Source organism: Oncorhynchus keta, chromosome 21 (genome assembly GCF_023373465.1).
Source record: "Oncorhynchus keta strain PuntledgeMale-10-30-2019 chromosome 21, Oket_V2, whole genome shotgun sequence".
Lineage (NCBI taxonomy): Eukaryota > Metazoa > Chordata > Actinopteri > Salmoniformes > Salmonidae > Oncorhynchus > Oncorhynchus keta.
In genome coordinates, this window is record NC_068441.1 from 56,947,765 (window position 1) to 56,966,936 (window position 19,172).

The 19,172-nt window shown below is 48.0% G+C and overlaps 1 protein-coding gene and 1 long non-coding RNA gene across 16 annotated transcripts in view; one reads left to right on the forward strand and one right to left on the reverse strand.

Moving 5' to 3' along the window:
- Positions 1-6,755: 6,755 nt before the first annotated feature.
- The window catches only part of LOC118380621 (MAP kinase-activated protein kinase 2-like), a 41,865-nt gene continuing 29,448 nt past the window's right edge, over positions 6,756-19,172 (reverse strand). The window contains exons 7-11 of one of the 4 annotated variants that reach the window (XR_008075082.1): positions 13,247-13,371; positions 11,467-11,552; positions 8,874-8,954; positions 7,271-7,996; positions 6,756-7,232 (exon numbers count right to left, since the gene is read on the reverse strand). Coding sequence is in view for 3 of the 4 variants with exons in the window: in XM_052474472.1 (XP_052330432.1) it covers positions 7,835-7,996; positions 8,874-8,954; positions 11,467-11,552; positions 13,247-13,371 (454 nt within the window). In the remaining variant the exon portion in view is untranslated. Of the gene's footprint in view, positions 7,997-8,873; positions 8,955-11,269; positions 11,354-11,466; positions 11,553-13,246; positions 13,372-19,172 lie in introns of those variants that run through there. The other 3 variants (XM_052474473.1, XM_052474472.1, XM_052474474.1) reach the window with 3 other exon arrangements.
- Positions 16,971-18,346, forward strand: LOC127910497 (uncharacterized). Of its 12 annotated transcripts, none has more exons than XR_008075086.1 (4): positions 16,971-17,041; positions 17,089-17,521; positions 17,571-17,713; positions 17,900-18,043. It is a non-coding gene; the product is annotated as an uncharacterized LOC127910497 (long non-coding RNA). The 12 variants fall into 12 exon arrangements; XR_008075092.1 differs by having other exon boundaries at positions 16,977-17,233; positions 17,281-17,521; XR_008075087.1 differs by lacking the exon at positions 17,900-18,043 and adding an exon at positions 18,284-18,346 and having other exon boundaries at positions 16,977-17,521.

Genomic DNA, 19,172 nt, shown 5'->3' on the forward strand with positions numbered 1-19,172 from the left:
AGAGGAGTTTCCTGTCCCCCAGAGTGACCAACCAACCAGAGGAGTTTCCTGTCCTCCAGTGTGACCAACCAACCAGTTTCCTGTCCCCTAGTGTGACCAACCAGAGGAGTTTCCTGTCCCCAGAGTGACCAACCAACCAGAGGAGTTTCCTGTCCTCCAGTGTGACCAACCAACCAGAGGAGTTTCCTGTCCCCCAGTGTGACCAACCAGAGGACTTTCCTGTCCCCCAGAGTGACCAACCAACCAGAGGAGTTTCCTGTCCTCCAGTGTGACCAACCAACCAGAGGAGTTTCCTGTCCCCCAGTGTGACCAACCAGAGGAGTTTCCTGTCCCCCAGTGTGACCAACCAACCAGAGGAGTTTCCTGTCCCCCAGTGTGACCAACCAACCAGAGGAGTTTCCTGTCCCCCAGTGTGACCAACCAGAGGAGTTTCCTGTCCCCCAGAGTGACCAACCAACCAGAGGAGTTTCCTGTCCTCCAGTGTGACCAACCAACCAGAGGAGTTTCCTGTCCCCCAGTGTGACCAACCAGAGGAGTTCTGTAGCTCCTTCTGTAGCTCAGTTGGTAGAGCATGGCGCTTGTAACGCCAGGGTAGTGGGTTCGATTCCCGGGACCACCCATACGTAGAATGTATGCACACATGACTGTAAGTCGCTTTGGATAAAAGCGTCTGCTAAATGGCATATATATTATTTCCTGTCCCCCAGTGTGACCAACAAACCAGAGGAGTTTCCTGTCCCCCAGTGTGACCAACCAACCAGAGGAGTTTCCTGTCCCCCAGTGTGACCAAACAGAGGAGTTTCCTGTCCCCAGTGTGACCAACCAACCAACCAGATGAGTTTCCTGTCCTCCAGTGTGACCAACCAACCAAAGGGGTTTCCTGTCCTCCAGTGTGACCAACCAGAGGAGTTTCCTGTCCCCCAGTGTGACCAACCAACCAGAGGAGTTTCCTGTCCCCCAGAGTGACCAACCAACCAGAGGAGTTTCCTGTCCCCCAGTGTGACCAACCAACCAGAGGAGTTTCCTGTCCCCCAGAGTGACCAACCAGAGGAGTTTCCTGTCCCCCAGAGTGACCAACCAACCAGAGGAGTTTCCTGTCCCCAGTGTGACCAACCAACCAGAGGAGTTTCCTGTCCCCCAGAGTGACCAACCAGAGGAGTTTCCTGTCCCCAGAGTGACCAACCAACCAGAGGAGTTTCCTGTCCCCCAGTGTGACCAACCAGAGGACTTCCCTGTCCCCCAGAGTGACCAACCAACCAGAGGAGTTTCCTGTCCCCCAGTGTGACCAACCAGAGGAGTTTCCTGTCCCCAGTGTGACCAACCAACCAGAGGAGTTTCCTGTCCCCCAGTGTGACCAACCAACCAGAGGAGTTTCCTGTCCCCAGTGTGACCAACCAGAGGAGTTTCCTGTCCCCCAGAGTGACCAACCAACCAGAGGAGTTTCCTGTCCTCCAGTGTGACCAACCAACCAGAGGAGTTTCCTGTCCCCCAGTGTGACCAACCAGAGGAGTTTCCTGTCCCCCAGAGTGACCAACCAACCAGAGGAGTTTCCTGTCCTCCAGTGTGACCAACCAAACAGAGGAGTTTCCTGTCCCCCAGTGTGACCAACCAGAGGAGTTTCCTGTCCCCCAGTGTGACCAACCAACCAGAGGAGTTTCCTGTCCCCCAGTGTGACCAACCAACCAGAGGAGTTTCCTGTCCCCCAGTGTGACCAACCAGAGGAGTTTCCTGTCCCCCAGTGTGACCAACCAGAGGAGTTTCCTGTCCCCCAGTGTGACCAACCAGAGGAGTTTCCTGTCCCCCAGTGTGACCAACCAACCAACCAGATGAGTTTCCTGTCCTCCAGTGTGACCAACCAACCAAAGGGGTTTCCTGTCCTCCAGTGTGACCAACCAGAGGAGTTTCCTGTCCCCCAGTGTGACCAACCAACCAGAGGAGTTTCCTGTCCTCCAGTGAGACCAACCAACCAACCAGATGAGTTTCCTGTCCTCCAGTGTGACCAACCAACCAAAGGGGTTTCCTGTCCTCCAGTGTGACCAACCAGAGGAGTTTCCTGTCCCCCAGTGTGACCAACCAACCAGAGGAGTTTCCTGTCCTCCAGTGTGACCAACCAACCAACCAGAGGAGTTTCCTGTCCTCCAGTGTGACCAACCAGAGGAGTTTCCTGTCCCCCAGAGTGACCAACCAACCAGAGGAGTTTCCTGTCCTCCAGTGTGACCAACCAACCAGAGGAGTTTCCTGTCCCCCAGTGTGACCAACCAGAGGAGTTTCCTGTCCCCCAGTGTGACCAACCAACCAGAGGAGTTTCCTGTCCCCCAGTGTGACCAACCAACCAGAGGAGTTTCCTGTCCCCCAGTGTGACCAACCAGAGGAGTTTCCTGTCCCCCAGTGTGACCAACCAGATGAGTTTCCTGTCCCCCAGTGTGACCAACCAGAGGAGTTTCCTCTCCCCCAGTGTGACCAACCAGAGGAGTTTCCTGTCCTCCAGTGTGACCAACCAACCAACCAGAGGAGTTTCCTGTCCTCCAGTGTGACCAACCAGAGGAGTTTCCTGTCCCCCAGAGTGACCAACCAACCAGAGGAGTTTCCTGTCCTCCAGTGTGACCAACCAACCAGAGGAGTTTCCTGTCCCCCAGTGTGACCAACCAGAGGAGTTTCCTGTCCCCCAGTGTGACCAACCAACCAGAGGAGTTTCCTGTCCCCCAGTGTGACCAACCAACCAGAGGAGTTTCCTGTCCCCCAGTGTGACCAACCAGAGGAGTTTCCTGTCCCCCAGTGTGACCAACCAGATGAGTTTGCTGTCCCCCAGTGTGACCAACCAGAGGAGTTTCCTCTCCCCAGTGTGACCAACCAGAGGAGTTTCCTGTCCTCCAGTGTGACCAACCAACCAACCAGATGAGTTTCCTGTCCTCCAGTGTGACCAACCAACCAAAGGGGTTTCCTGTCCTCCAGTGTGACCAACCAGAGGAGTTTCCTGTCCCCCAGTGTGACCAACCAACCAGAGGAGTTTCCTGTCCTCCAGTGTGACCAACCAACCAACCAGATGAGTTTCCTGTCCTCCAGTGTGACCAACCAACCAAAGGGGTTTCCTGTCCTCCAGTGTGACCAACCAGAGGAGTTTCCTGTCCCCCAGTGTGACCAACCAACCAGAGGAGTTTCCTGTCCCCCAGTGTGACCAACCAGAGGAGTTTCCTGTCCCCCAGTGTGACCAACCAGAGGAGTTTCCTGACCCCCAGTGTGACCAACCAGAGGAGTTTCCTGTCCCCCAGTGTGACCAACCAACCAGAGGAGTTTCCTGACCCCCAGTGTGACCAACGAGAGGAGTTTCCTGTCCCCCAGTGTGACCAACCAACCAGAGGAGTTTCCTGTCCCCCAGTGTGAGCATGGAGCAGCATAGAGTAAGAATGAGCAGAACATGCTTCCTCATTCCGGTAGCAATGCACATGCCCTGCCCACCTGAGGATCGGTCTCCTTCAGTCACCTCGTTCCTGTGTTTGATGTAAAAATCCACTTGTCACCTAAATTTCACTGGATTGTCCGTTTTCATTTTACCCCTGCGACTCTTTCATACTCTTGCTTGTGCCTGTCGTTTCCCCCCCCCCGTTAACGTTACGACAGAGGAAATGTTTGTAATGTCCTGTCAAACACCTCGGTAATGAGTGAAATGGCCTCAATGGAGTACGTTGTCTTTCCGCTCTATAAGAGCTAAAGCTTTAACGCCTCAACGTTTACATCACAAAGGGAAGATCACAACTTTATTTTGATGGGTGTTATTTTTTTTTGGGGTGGAATTGAAAAAAAAAAGTTATAATTTAATACAATTGAAATGTTTACAAATTAAAAGCTCTGAAATGAAAGTAACTTCCTGAAAATAAACATTATATTATATTATATTTATTCATATTATGTCTGATCTCACAATGTAAAGTATTTTTAGATCGGTGTAATCTAAAACCTGTTGATTTTTAAACCTGCTATTGAATTGTACAACAGAATGTGACAACAGTAACTAATGAGGTCTAGACACCGCAGGTGAGTGCAGGTAGGCCGAGACAAAGCACGTTTTTTTTTGTTGTGGTTGCAGCCTTGTCCCAATCGTTTATGTTAATGTATTCATATATGCAAATGAGGCACTTAGAAATTGTATTTATTTTCACACAAAATATAGAAAGATACCTGATACCATTAGAACATGTACATAAGAGAGCACTAAAATACACTGCTCAAAAAAATAAAGGGAACACTAAAATAACACATCCTAGATCTGAATGAATGAAATATTCTTATTAAATACTTTTTTCTTTACATAGTTGAATGTGCTGACAACAAAATCGCACAAAAATTATCAATGGAAATCAAATTTATCAACCCATGGAGGTCTGGATTTGGAGTCACACTCAAAATTAAAGTGAAAAACCACACTACAGGCTGATCCAACTTTGATGTACTGTCCTTAAAACAAGTCAAAATGAGGCTCAGTAGTGTGTGTGGCCTCCATGTGCCTGTATGACCTCCCTACAACGCCTGGGCATGCTCCTGATGAGGTGGCGGATGGTCTCCTGAGGGATCTCCTCTCAGACCTGGACTAAAGCATCCGCCAACTCCTGGACAGCCTGTGGTGCAACGTGGCGTTGGTGGATGGAGCGAGACATGATGTCCCAGATGTGCTCAATTGGATTCAGGTCTGGGGAACGGGCGGGCCAGTCCATAGCATCAATGCCTTCCTCTTGCAGGAACTGCTGACACACTCCAGCCACATGAGGTCTAGCATTGTCTTGCATTAGGAGGAACCCAGGGCCAAACGCACCAACATATGGTCTCACAAGGGGTCTGAGGATCTCATCTCGGTACCTAATGGCAGTCAGGCTACATCTGGCGAGCACATGGAGGGCTGTGAGGCCCCCAAAGAAATGCCACCCCACACCATGACTGACCCACCGACAAACCGGTTATGCTGGAGGATGTTGCAGGCAGCAGAACTTTCTCCACGGCGTCTCCTCGCTCTCTCACGTCTGTCACATGTGCTCAGTGTGAACCTGCTTTCATCTGTGATGAGCACAGGGCGCCAGTGGTGAATTTGCCAATCTTGGTGTTCTCTGGCAAATGCCAAACGTCCTGCACGGTGTTGGGCTGTAAGCACAACCCCCACCTGTGGACGTCGGGCCCTCATACCACCCTCATGGAGTCTGTTTCTGACTGTTTGAGCAGACACATGCACATTTGTGGCCTGCTGGAGGTCATTTTGCAGGGCTCTGGCAGTGCTCCTCCTGCTCCTCCTTGCACAAAGGCGGAGGTAGCGGTCCTGCTGCTGGGTTGTTGCCCTCCTACGGCCTCCTCCACGTCTCCTGATGTACTGGCCTGTCTCCTGGTAGCGCCTCCATGCTCTGGATACTACGCTGACAGACACAGCAAACCTTCTTGCCACAGCTCGCATTGATGTTCCATCCTGGATGAGCTGCACTACCTGAGCCACTTGTGTGGGTTGTAGACTCCGTCTCATGCTACCACTAGAGTGAAAGCACCGCCAGCATTCAAAAGTGACCAAAACATCAGCCAGGAAGCATTGGAACTGAGAAGTGGTCTGTGGTCACCACCTGCAGAACTACTCCTTTATTGGGGGTGTCTTGCTAATTGCCTATAATTTCCACCTATTTTCTATTCCATTTGCACAACAGCATGTGAAATTTATTGTCAATCAGTGTTGCTTCCTAAGTGGACAGTTTGATTTCGCAGAAGTGTGATTGACTTGGAGTTACATTGTGTTGTTTAAGTGTTCCCTTTATTTTTTTGAGCAGTGTATATTTAATACCCAAATTCCCATCAAAATACCAGAACCATTATTCGTCTGCACCTAGCAACATGTTTTATGTGCTATAATTCAGTTAATACCTGATGCATTTTTTTCCTCAAAACATTGAGTATCTTAATCTATTGTTCAAATTGTTGCATTTATTATATATAAAAAAAAAATCTATTTTTTATTGTTCTTAATTTTTGGGGTGATTGTTGCTACATTCAGGTCAATGACAGGCGGAATGTCAGGTGTCACTCTACACTCCATGCACCAAAAGTATGTGGACACCTGCTCATCAAATATATTCCAAAAACATTTTATATCTGTGAAGTTGTGTGGCCTACCACTTCCCCGAATGAGCCGTTGTTGCTCCTAGACGTTTCCACTTGACAATAACAGCACTTACAGTTGACCGGGGGCAGCTCTAACAGGACAGAAATTTGGCAAACTGACTTGTTGGCAATGTGGCATCCTATGACGGCGCCACGTTGAAAGTCACTGAGCTCGTAGTGGTAGAGTCCCGTAGGCCAGGGAGACCAGAATGTCACCACACCTCTCAGTGAGATATAGGGAGGCTTGCTGTTTCTATGTCCCAAATTCCCAATAAAAAAAAAGTGCCCAAATCATTTTGACCCGTTTTCTCCTCAATTTCATTATTTCCAATTGGTAGTTACAATCTTGTCTCGGCACTGCAACTCCCGTATGGACTTTGGAGAGGTGAAGCTTGAGAGCCGTGCGCCCTCCGAAACATGACCCTGCCAAGCTTACACTGCTTCTTAACACAAACCCTCCCCTAACCCGGACGACACTGGGCCAATTGTGCGACACCTCATAGATCTAACGGTCACGGCCGGCTGTGACACAGCCTGGGATCGAACCCAGGTCTGTAATGACACAGCTAGCAGGACTACTTGTGACCCACAGTGAGAGGATGCAGGAACACACACACACACACACAAAGTGACAATAAGATTCTGCAACACTATATTTATACACAAAATCAAAGCAGTATCAAAATGATGTAGAAGGTAGTTTTGGGGTGAAGCCCTCTCTCTGCATAGCATTCACACAGTACAAAGTCTGAGCAGAAAGTGATTCTTAACATTGTAACAGCCAGGATAAAGAACTACAACTGAAAAGACTAGAAAGACTACAAACCCCTAGAGAACAGCATCAGGCTGAAATGGCCTCTGGCTGCATTCCATTATGAAACATGGCTGCCTCGTCTCTGCCCTTAAACACTTGTACACTGGGCATATCAGCTCTCCACAAGTGCATAGGGGGTAGAGGGAAGTGGTTAAGGACTGTGGATGAAAGCCAGCGAGCTGGGTGACTGAGGTCAAGTGAACTGTACTCAACTATTCACCTTGTACTGTGGGAAAGTGGCTCATGAATGGGACGTGACCGGGGCGTGACTTCATATGTCTCTGAATGGGACCTGACCGGGGCGTGACTTCATATGTCTCTGAATGGGACGTGGCCGGGGGGTGACTACACAGGTCTCTGAATGGGATGTGGCCGGGGGTCGACTTCATATGTCTCTGAATGGGACGTGGCCGGGGACGACGACTTCATATGTCTCTGAATGGGACGTGGCCGGGCCGTGACGTCACAGACCTCGATGTGTAAGTGTGTGTTTACATTCCCACAAGCCATTTCAATAACACAATAACACACATGGTTTGTTAATCTATCACCAACTGATACGAGGAAGTCTGTTTGGATTTTAGTCATTTGGAAAAACCATAGACTCATACGCACGTCTCCTCTCTTCTCATAAATCTCTTGGTTGTTTTAAAAGGTGAACGTTCACCAGCAGAGTGGTTGATTTGGTAAAAACATTGATTCATCAAAATAAATGCTTTTTAAAAACATTAAAACTGGTCATGAAAAATAAACTTCTATGCTTTAAGAAAATCCATGCACTCCCCAGTGAGTCGATAACCCTTATTGCTTCTGTTTTACAACACGTGTATTATGAGTGGGTGTGTCCCTGTGTGTGTGTGTGTGTGTGTGTGTGTGTGTGTATATATATATGTCTCATAGGGCAGGTCTCTGTGTGTCTGGGACCATGTGATTGGCTGAGGGCTGTAATTTCTTCCTCCTCTTCATCAGAAGGGGATTGGAGGACTCCTCAATGGTCTTGATTTTGACTTGCTCATAGTCCACTCTCATGGTCGCTAAGGCGCTATTCATCTCCTCCTGAGAGACACACAGACAGGAAGTTCATCAGACAACGTTCTGTAACAACATCCCACTGACGTCTAGGTAGGAAGACATATTTAATTAAACATTGTCTTTACCAAGACACCGGCGGCCCCAAAAAGAGCATCCCACTGGGCTTGGCTTGGACCCCCCCCTCACTGGGCTTGGACCCTCCCTCACTGGGCTTGGACCCCCCCACTGGGCTTGGCTTGGACCCCCCTCACTGGGCTTGGACTTCCCCCACTGGGCTTGGCTTGAACCCCCCGGGCTTGGACTCCCCCTCACTGGGCTTGGACTCCCCCTCACTGGGCTTGAACCCCCTCCCCCCACTGGGCTTGAACCCACCCCTCACTGGGCTTGAACCCACCCCTCACTGGGCTTGAACCCACCCCTCACTGGGCTTGAACCCACCCCTCACTGGGCTTGAACCCCCCCCTCACTGGGCTTGAACCCCTCGGTGTTATGTAAGTTCTCTGCCAAATGGAGCCCTATTGGTCCTGGTCAAAAGAGGTGCACTACATAGGGACTAGTGTGCACTACATAGGGACTAGTGTGCACTACATAGGGACTAGTGTGCACTACATAGGGACTAGTGTGCACTACATAGGGACTAGTGTGCACTACATAGGGACTAGTGTGCACTACATAGGGACTAGTGTGCACTACATAGGGACTAGTGTTCACTACATAGGGAATAGTGTGCACTACATAGGGAATAGTGTGCACTACATAGGGAATAGTGTGCACTACATAGGGAATAGTGTTCACTACATAGGGAATAGTGTTCACTACATAGGGAATAGTGTTCACTACATAGGGAATAGTGTTCACTACATAGGGGAAAGTGTTCCATTTAGGATGCATTCAGTCTCACCCTGAGGTCCTCCCAAGCATCTCTGTCCTCGATCAGAACTCGCCTGGTGTGGAGAGGAATCTGGGGAACCTCCATCGACTGCTACAGAGAAAGAGACACACACACACGCTAGGGATGAGTCACACACACACGCGCTAGGGATGAGACACACACACACGCGCTAGGGATGAGACACACACACACGCGCTAGGGATGAGACACACACACACGCGCTAGGGATGAGACACACACACACGCGCTAGGGATGAGACACACACACACGCGCTAGGGATGAGACACACACACACACGTGCTAGGGATGAGACACACACACGCGCTAGGGATGGGATGAGACACACACGCGCTAGGGATGAGACACACACACACACGTGCTAGGGATTGGAAGAGACAGACACACACACACTAGGGATGAGACACACAGAGACACACACACGTGTGCTAGGGATGAGACACACACAGGGACACACACAGGGACACACACACACACACACACACACACACACACACACACACACACACACACACACACACACACACACACACACGCGAGGGATGACACACACACGCGCGCTAGGGATGAGACACACACAGAGACACACACACACTAGGGATGAGACACACACAGAGACACATACACTAGGGACACACACTCACACACAAGCGATGTGACACACACACACACACAAGCAATGTGACACACACACACACACACAAGCAATGTGACACACACACTCACACACAAGCAATGTGACACACACACTCACACACAAGCAATGTGACACACACACTCACACACAAGCAATGTGACACACACTCACACATACACTCAAGCGATGTGACACACACTCACACACACACTCAAGCGATGTGACACACACACACTCACACACACACTCAAGCGATGTGACACACACACTCACACACACACTCAAGCGATGTGACACACACACACACACACACACACACACACACACACACACACGAGCGATGTGACAAATGGAAAATGTTAATTGTTTTCCGTTAAATGAATAACATATATGTACAGTACCAGTCAAAAGATTGGACACACCTACTCATTCAAGGGTTTTTCTTTATTTTTACTATTTTCTACAATGTAGAATAATAGTGAAGACATCAAAACTATGAAATAACACATATGGAATCATGTAGTAACCAAAAAAGTGTTAAACAAATATTAATTTATTTTATATATGAGATTCTTTAAAGTAGCCACCATTTGCCTTGACAGCTTTGCACACTCTTGGCATTCTCTCAACCAGCTTCACCTGGAATGCTTTTCCAACAGTCTTGAACGAGTTCCCACATATGCTGAGCACTTGTTGGCTACTTTCCTTCACTCGGAGGTTCAACTCATCCCAAACCATCTCAATTGGGTTGAGGTCAGGTGATTGTGGAGGCCAGGTCATCTGGTGCATCACTCCATCACTCTCCTTCTTGGTCAAATAGCCCTTACACAGCCTGGAGGTGTGTTGGGTCATTGTCCTGTTGAAAAACAAATGATAGTCCCACTAAGCGCAAACCAGATGAGATGGTGTATCACTGCAGAATGCAAAAAAATGTCTCTCAAATTTGGACTCACTTTTCACCGGTCTAATGTCCATTGCTTGTGTTTCTTGGCCCAAGAAAGTCTCTTCTTATTGGTGTCCTTTAGTAGTGGTTTCTTTGCAGAAATTCGACCATGAAGACCTGATTCACCCAGTCTCCTCTGAACAGTTGATGTTGAGATGTGTCTGTTACTTGAACTCTGTGAAGCATTTATTTGGGCTATAATTTCTGAGGCTGGTAACTCTACTGAACTTATCCGCTGCAGCAGAGGGAACTCTGGGTCTTCCTTTCCTGTGGCGGTCCTCATGAGAGACAGTTTCATCGAAGCACTTGATGTTTTTTTGCGACTGCACTTGAAGAAAATTTCAAAGTTCTTGAAATTTTCCGTATTGACTTACCTTCATGTCTTAAAGTAGTTTCTCTTTGTCATTTTTTAAGGAGATGTATTTAAAAAGAAAACCGAAATCGAGTCTGGAGACGCCGTGGAGAACGTTCTGCTGCCTGCAACATCCTCCAGCATGACCGGTTTGGAGGTGGGTCAGTCATGGTGTGGGGTGGCATTTCTTTGGGGGCCAGAGGTAGCCTGACTGCCATTAGGTACCGAGATGAGATCCTCAGACCCCTTGTGAGACCACATGCTGGTGCGGTTGGCCCTGGGTTCCTCCTAATGCAAGACAACGCTAGACCTCATGTGGCTGGAGTGTCAGCAGTTCCTGCAAGAGGAAGGCGTTGATGCTATGGACTGGCCCGCCCGTTCCCCAGACCTGAATCCAATTGAGCACATCTGGGACATCATGTCTCTCTCTTCTGTGAGTAATGTTTAGTGTTCATTTTTATTGTTTATTTCACTTTTGCATATTATCAACCTCACTTGCTTTGGCAATGTTAACACGTTTCCCATGCCAATAAAGCCCCTTGAATTGAATTGACAGGGGAGAGGAGAGAGAGAGAGAATGAATAGTTAGAGAGGTAGAGAGAGAGAGAGAGAGAGAGAGAGAGAGAGAGAGAGAGAGAGAGAGAAACTCACGTTGATCCATGGATGGTTCATGAACTCTGTGATGGTCATCCTCTGCGTGGGCTCGGTCTTCAGCAGGGTTCTGATGAGCTGCTTGGCTACACACACACACACACACACACACACACACACACACACATACACATTCAGTAACTATTAAGGTACATTTATATTGTAGAAATGCAGGATGGCGAAGTACACTCTATATGTGAATTACCACGTACCGGAGCGCCAAGTGTGGACCAAAATATTCCTGAACATCTTCTACCCCCAAGCCACCAGACTGCTGAACAGCTTCTACCCCCAAGCCACCAGACTGCTGAACAGCTTCTACCCCCAAGCCATTAGACTGCTGAACAGCTTCTACCCCCAAGCCATCAGACTGCTGAACAGCTTCTACCCCCCCAAGCCAAACTGCTGAACAGCTTCTACCCCCCCAAGCCATCAGACTGCTGAACAGCTTCTACCCCCAAGCCATCAGACTCCTGAACAGCTTCTACCCCCAAGCCATCAGACTGCTGAACAGCTTCTACCCCCAAGCCACCAGACTGCTGAACAGCTTCTACCCCCAAGCCATTAGACTGCTGAACAGCTTCTACCCCCAAGCCATCAGACTGCTGAACAGCTTCTACCCCCCCAAGCCAAACTGCTGAACAGCTTCTACCCCCAAGCCATCAGACTGCTGAACAGCTTCTACCCCCAAGCCATCAGACTCCTGAACAGCTTCTACCCCCAAGCCATCAGACTGCTGAACAGCTTCTACCCCCAAGCCATCAGACTGCTGAACAGCATCTACCCCCAAGCCATCAGACTGCTGAACAGCTTCTACCCCCAAGCCATCAGACTGCTGAACAGCTTCTACCCCCAAGCCACCAGACTCCTGAACAGCTTCTACCCCCAAGCCATCAGACTGCTGAACAGCTTCTACCCCCAAGCCATTAGACTGCTGAACAGCTTCTACCCCCATGCCATCAGACTGCTGAACAGCTTCTACCCCAAGCCATCAGACTGCTGAACAGCTTCTACCCCCAAGCCACCAGACTGCTGAACAGCTTCTACCCCCAAGCCATCAGACTGCTGAACAGCTTCTACCCCCAAGCCATCAGACTCCCGAACAGCTTCTACCCCCAAGCCATCAGACTCCCGAACAGCTTCTACCCCCAAGCCACCAGACTGCTGAACAGCTTCTACCCCCAAGCCATCAGACTGCTGAACAGCTTCTACCCCCAAGCCATCAGACTGCTGAACAGCTTCTACCCCCAAGCCATCAGACTGCTGAACAGCTTCTACCCCCAAGCCATCAGACTGCTGAACAGCTTCTACCCCCAAGCCATCAGACTGCTGAACAGCTTCTACCCCCAAGCCATCAGACTGCTGAACAGCTTCTACCCCCAAGCCATCAGACTGCTGAACAGCTTCTACCCCCAAGCCACCAGACTGCTGAACAGCTTCTACCCCCAAGCCACCAGACTGCTGAACAGCTTCTACCCCCAAGCCATCAGACTGCTGAACAGCTTCTACCCCCAAGCCACCAGACTGCTGAACAGCTTCTACCCCCAAGCCATCAGACTCCTGAACAGCTTCTACCCCCAAGCCACCAGACTGCTGAACAGCTTCTACCCCCAAGCCACCAGACTGCTGAACAGCTTCTACCCCCCCAAGCCAGACTGCTGAACAGCTTCTACCCCCCCAAGCCAGACTGCTGAACAATTATTTATTATACAAGCCCCACTATACAAGCCCCATTATACAAGCCCCACTATACAAGCCCCACTATACAAGCCCCACTTACCCTCCTCTGATACGTCGGACCACTCTGGGTTAGGAAACTCATACTGTCCCATCCTGATTCTCTTCTTCATCCCAGGAGAGATGGACAGACCATGGTTAGAGTAGAACGGTGGATAACCACATAACCTAGGGGGGGGGGGGAGATGGACAGACCATGGTTAGAGTAGAACGGTGGATAACCACATAACCTAGGGGGGATGGACAGACCATGGTTAGAGTAGAACGGTGGATAACCACATAACCTGGGGGGAGATGGACAGACCATGGTTAGAGTAGAACGGTGGATAACCACATAACCTGGGGGGACAGACCATGGTTAGAGTAGAATGGTGGATAACCACATAACCTGGGGGGGGATGGACAGACCATGGTTAGAGTAGAACGGTGGATAACCACATAACCTGGGGGAGATGGACAGACCATGGTTAGAGTAGAACGGTGGATAACCACATAACCTGGGGGGGGAGATGGACAGACCATGGTTAGAGTAGAACGGTGGATAACCACATAACCTAGGGGGGATGGACAGACCATGGTTAGAGTAGAATGGTGGATAACCACATAACCTGGGGGGAGATGGACAGACCATGGTTAGAGTAGAACGGTGGATAACCACATAACCTGGGGGAGATGGACAGACCATGGTTAGAGTAGAATGGTGGATAACCACATAACCTGGGGGGAGATGGACAGACCATGGTTAGAGTAGAACGGTGGATAACCACATAACCTGGGGGAGATGGACAGACCATGGTTAGAGTAGAACGGTGGATAACCACATAACCTAGGGGGGATGGACAGACCATGGTTAGAGTAGAACGGTGGATAACCACATAACCTGGGGGGAGATGGACAGACCATGGTTAGAGTAGAATGGTGGATAACCACATAACCTGGGGGGAGATGGACAGACCATGGTTAGAGTAGAACGGTGGATAACCACATAACCTGGGGGGAGATGGACAGACCATGGTTAGAGTAGAACGGTGGATAACCACATAACCTGGGGGATGGACAGACCATGGTTAGAGTAGAACGGTGGATAACCACATAACCTGGGGGAGATGGACAGACCATGGTTAGAGTAGAACGGTGGATAACCACATAACCTGGGGGAGATGGACAGACCATGGTTAGAGTAGATAACCACATAACCTGGGGGGAGATGGACGGTGATAACCACATAACCTGGGGGGAGATGGACAGACCATGGTTAGAGTAGAACGGTGGATAACCACATAACCTGGGGGGAGATGGACAGACCATGGTTAGAGTAGAACGGTGGATAACCACATAACCTAGGGGGGATGGACAGACCATGGTTAGAGTAGAACGGTGGATAACCACATAACCTGGGGGGAGATGGACAGACCATGGTTAGAGTAGAACGGTGGATAACCACATAACCTGGGGGAGATGGACAGACCATGGTTAGAGTAGAACGGTGGATAACCACATAACCTGGGGGGAGATGGACAGACCATGGTTAGAGTAGAACGGTGGATAACCACATAACCTGGGGGGATGGACAGACCATGGTTAGAGTAGAACGGTGGATAACCACATAACCTGGGGGAGATGGACAGACCATGGTTAGAGTAGAACGGTGGATAACCACATAACCTGGGGGGGAGATGGACAGACCATGGTTAGAGTAGAACGGTGGATAACCACATAACCTGGGGGGAGATGGACAGACCATGGTTAGAGTAGAACGGTGGATAACCACATAACCTGGGGGGAGATGGACAGACCATGGTTAGAGTAGAACGGTGGATAACCACATAACCTGGGAGGGGGGAGATGGACAGACCATGGTTAGAGTAGAACGGTGGATAACCACATAACCTGGGAGGGGGGGAGATGGACAGACCATGGTTAGAGTAGAACGGTGGATAACCACATAACCTGGGGGATGGACAGACCATGGTTAGAGTAGAACGGTGGATAACCACATAACCTGGGGGAGGGAGATGGACAGACCATGGTTAGAGTAGAACGGTGGATAACCACATAACCTGGGAGGGGGGAGATGGACAGACCATGGTTAGAGTAGAACGGTGGATAACCACATAACCTGGGAGGGGGGAGATGGACAGACCATGGTTAGAGTAGAACGGTGGATAACCACATAACCTGGGGGGAGATGGACAGACCATGGTTAGAGTAGAACGGTGGATAACCACATAACCTGGGGGGAGATGGACAGACCATGGTTAGAGTAGAACGGTGGATAACCACATAACCTGGGGGGGAGATGGACAGACCATGGTTAGAGTAGAACGGTGGATAACCACATAACCTGGGGGGGATGGACAGACCATGGTTAGAGTAGAACGGTGGATAACCACATAACCTGGGGGGAGATGGACAGACCATGGTTAGAGTAGAACGGTGGATAACCACATAACCTGGGGGGGGAGATGGACAGACCATGGTTAGAGTAGAACGGTGGATAACCACATAACCTGGGGGAGAGATGGACAGACCATGGTTAGAGTAGAACGGTGGATAACCACATAACCTGGGGGAGATGGACAGACCATGGTTAGAGTAGAACGGTGGATAACCACATAACCTGGGGGGGGGGGGATGGACAGACCATGGTTAGAGTAGAACGGTGGATAACCACATAACCTGGGGGGAGATGGACAGACCATGGTTAGAGTAGAACGGTGGATAACCACATAACCTGGGGGGATGGACAGGGGACAGAAGAGGGAGAGAGAAATGAACAGATCAGACCAAGGTTAGAAGGAAGGAGAGGTGAGACTAGAATCATTCAATATTCAGTTTAGAAACACACAACCCGTGAGAAACACATAGGACAGGTAACCTGATACAGATATAGGGTAGGAGATGGGGTTAACCCTAGACCATGGTAGAGTGTAAAGGGTTAACCCTATAATAATGATACAGATATAGAGGTAGGAGTGTAAAGGGTTAACACCCATAATAATGATACAGATATAGAGGTAGGAGGTAAAGGGTTAACCCTATAATAATGATACAGATAACACCCTATAATAATGATACAGATATAGAGGTAGGATGGAAGGGTTAACACCCTATAATAATGATACAGATATAGAGGTAGGAGTGGATACAGATATAGAGGTAGGAGTGTAAAGGGTTAACCCTATAATAATGATACAGATATAGAGGTAGGAGTGTAAAGGGTTAACCCTATACTAATGATACAGATATAGAGGTAGGAGTGGAAAGGGTTAACCATAATGATACAGATATAGAGGTAGGAGTGTAAAGGGTTAACCCTATAATAATGATGATATAGGGTAGGAGTGTAAAGGGTTAACCCTATAATAATGATACAGATATAGGAGGAGTGTAAAGGGTTAACACCCTATAATAATGATACAGATATAGAGGTAGGAGTGTAAAAACACCCTATAATAATGATACAGATATAGATAGGACAAAGAACCATATTAGATACAGATAGAGGTAGGAGGTGGGTTAACACCCTATAATAATGATACAGATATAGAGGTAGGAGTGTAAAGGGTTAACACATAACACTAATGATACAGATATAGAGGTAGGATGGACAGGGGACAGATATAGAGGTAGGAGTGTAAAGGGTTAACACCCTATAATAATGATACAGATATAGAGGTTAGGAGGAAAGGGTTAACACCTATAATAATGATACAGATATAGAGGTTCAAGGGTTAACCCTATAATAATGAAACACACAACACCTATAATAATGATACAGATATAGAGGTAGGAGTGTAAAGGGTTAACACCCTATAATAATGATACAGATATAGAGGTAGGAGTGTAAAGGGTTAACCCTATAATAATGATACAGATATAGAGGTAGGAGTGTAAAGGGTTAACCCTATAATAATGATACAGATATAGAGGTAGGAGTGTAAAGGGTTAACACCCTATAATAATGATACAGATATAGAGGTAGGAGTGTAAAGGGTTAACACCCTATAATAATGATACAGATATAGAGGTAGGAGTGTAAAGGGTTAACCCTATAATAATGATACAGATATAGAGGTAGGAGTGTAAAGGGTTAACCCTATAATAATGATACAGATATAGAGGTAGGAGTGTAAAGGGTTAACACCCTATAATAATGATACAGATATAGAGGTAGGAGTGTAAAGGGTTAACACCCTATAATAATGATACAGATATAGAGGTAGGAGTGTAAAGGGTTAACCCTATAATAATGATACAGATATAGAGGTAGGAGTGTAAAGGGTTAACACCCTATAATAATGATACAGATATAGAGGTAGGAGTGTAAAGGGTTAACACCCTATAACAATGATACAGATATAGAGGTAGGAGTGTAAAGGGTTAACACCCTATAATAATGATACAGATATAGAGGTAGGAGTGTAAAGGGTTAACCCTATAATAATGATACAGATATAGAGGTAGGAGTGTAAAGGGTTAACCCTATAATAATGATACAGATATAGAGGTAGGAGTGTAAAGGGTTAACACCCTATAATAATGATACAGATAGAGGTAGGAGTGTAAAGGGTTAACCCTATAATAATGATACAGATAGAGGTAGGAGTGTAAAGGGTTAACCCTATAATAATGATACAGATATAGAGGTAGGAGTGTAAAGGGTTAACACTATAATAATGATACAGATATAGAGGTAGGAGTGTAAAGGGTTAACACCCTATAATAATGATACAGATATAGAGGTAGGAGTGTAAAGGGTTAACACCCTATAATAATGATACAGATATAGAGGTAGGAGTGTAAAGGGCTAACCCCCTATAATAATGATACAGATATAGAGGTAGGAGTGTAAAGGGTTAACACTATAATAATGACACAGATATAGAGGTAGGAGTGTAAAGGGTTAACCCTATAATAATGATACAGATATAGAGGTAGGAGTGTAAAGGGTTAACCCTATACTAATGATACAGATATAGAGGTAGGAGTGTAAAGGGTTAACACCCTATAATAATGATACAGATATAGAGGTAGGCGTGTAAAGGGTTAACCCAATACTAATGATACAGATATAGAGGTAGGAGTGTAAAGGGTTAACACCCTATAATAATGATACAGATATAGAGGTAGGAGTGTAAAGGGTTAACCCAATACTAATGATACAGATATAGAGGTAGGAGTGTAAAGGGTTAACTGTCTATAGAACCACTTTAAGCCCTACACTCCACAGAGGAGATTGGAGTATCTGTCCATAGGACCACTTTAAGCCCTACACTCCACAGAGGAGATCGGAGTATCTGTCCATAGGACCACTTTAAGCCCTACACTCCACAGAGGAGATCGGAGTATCTGTCCATAGTACCACTTTAAGCCCTACACTCCACAGAGGAGATTTGGAGTATCTGTCCATAGGACCACTTTAAGCCCTACACTCCACAGAGGAGATCGGAGTATCTGTCCATAGGACCACTTTAAGCCCTACACTCCACAGAGGAGATCGGAGTATCTGTCCATAGGACCACTTTAAGCCCTACACTCCACAGAGGAGATCGGAGTATCTGTCCATAGTACCACTTTAAGCCCTACACTCCACAGAGGAGATCGGAGTATCTGTCCATAGGACCACTTTAAGCCCTACACTCCACAGAGGAGATCGGAGTATCTGTCCATAGGACCACTTTAAGCCCTACACTCCACAGAGGAGATTGGAGTATCTGTCCATAGTACCACTTTAAGCCCTACACTCCACAGAGGAGATCGGAGTATCTGTCCATAGGACCACTTTAAGCCCTACACTCCACAGAGGAGATCGGAGTATCTGTCTATAGGACCACTTTAAGCCCTACACTCCACAGAGGAGATCGGAGTATCTGTCCATAGGACCACTTTAAGCTGTACACTCCACAGAGGAGATCGGAGTATCTGTCCATAGGACCACTTTAAGCCCTACACTCCACAGAGGAGAT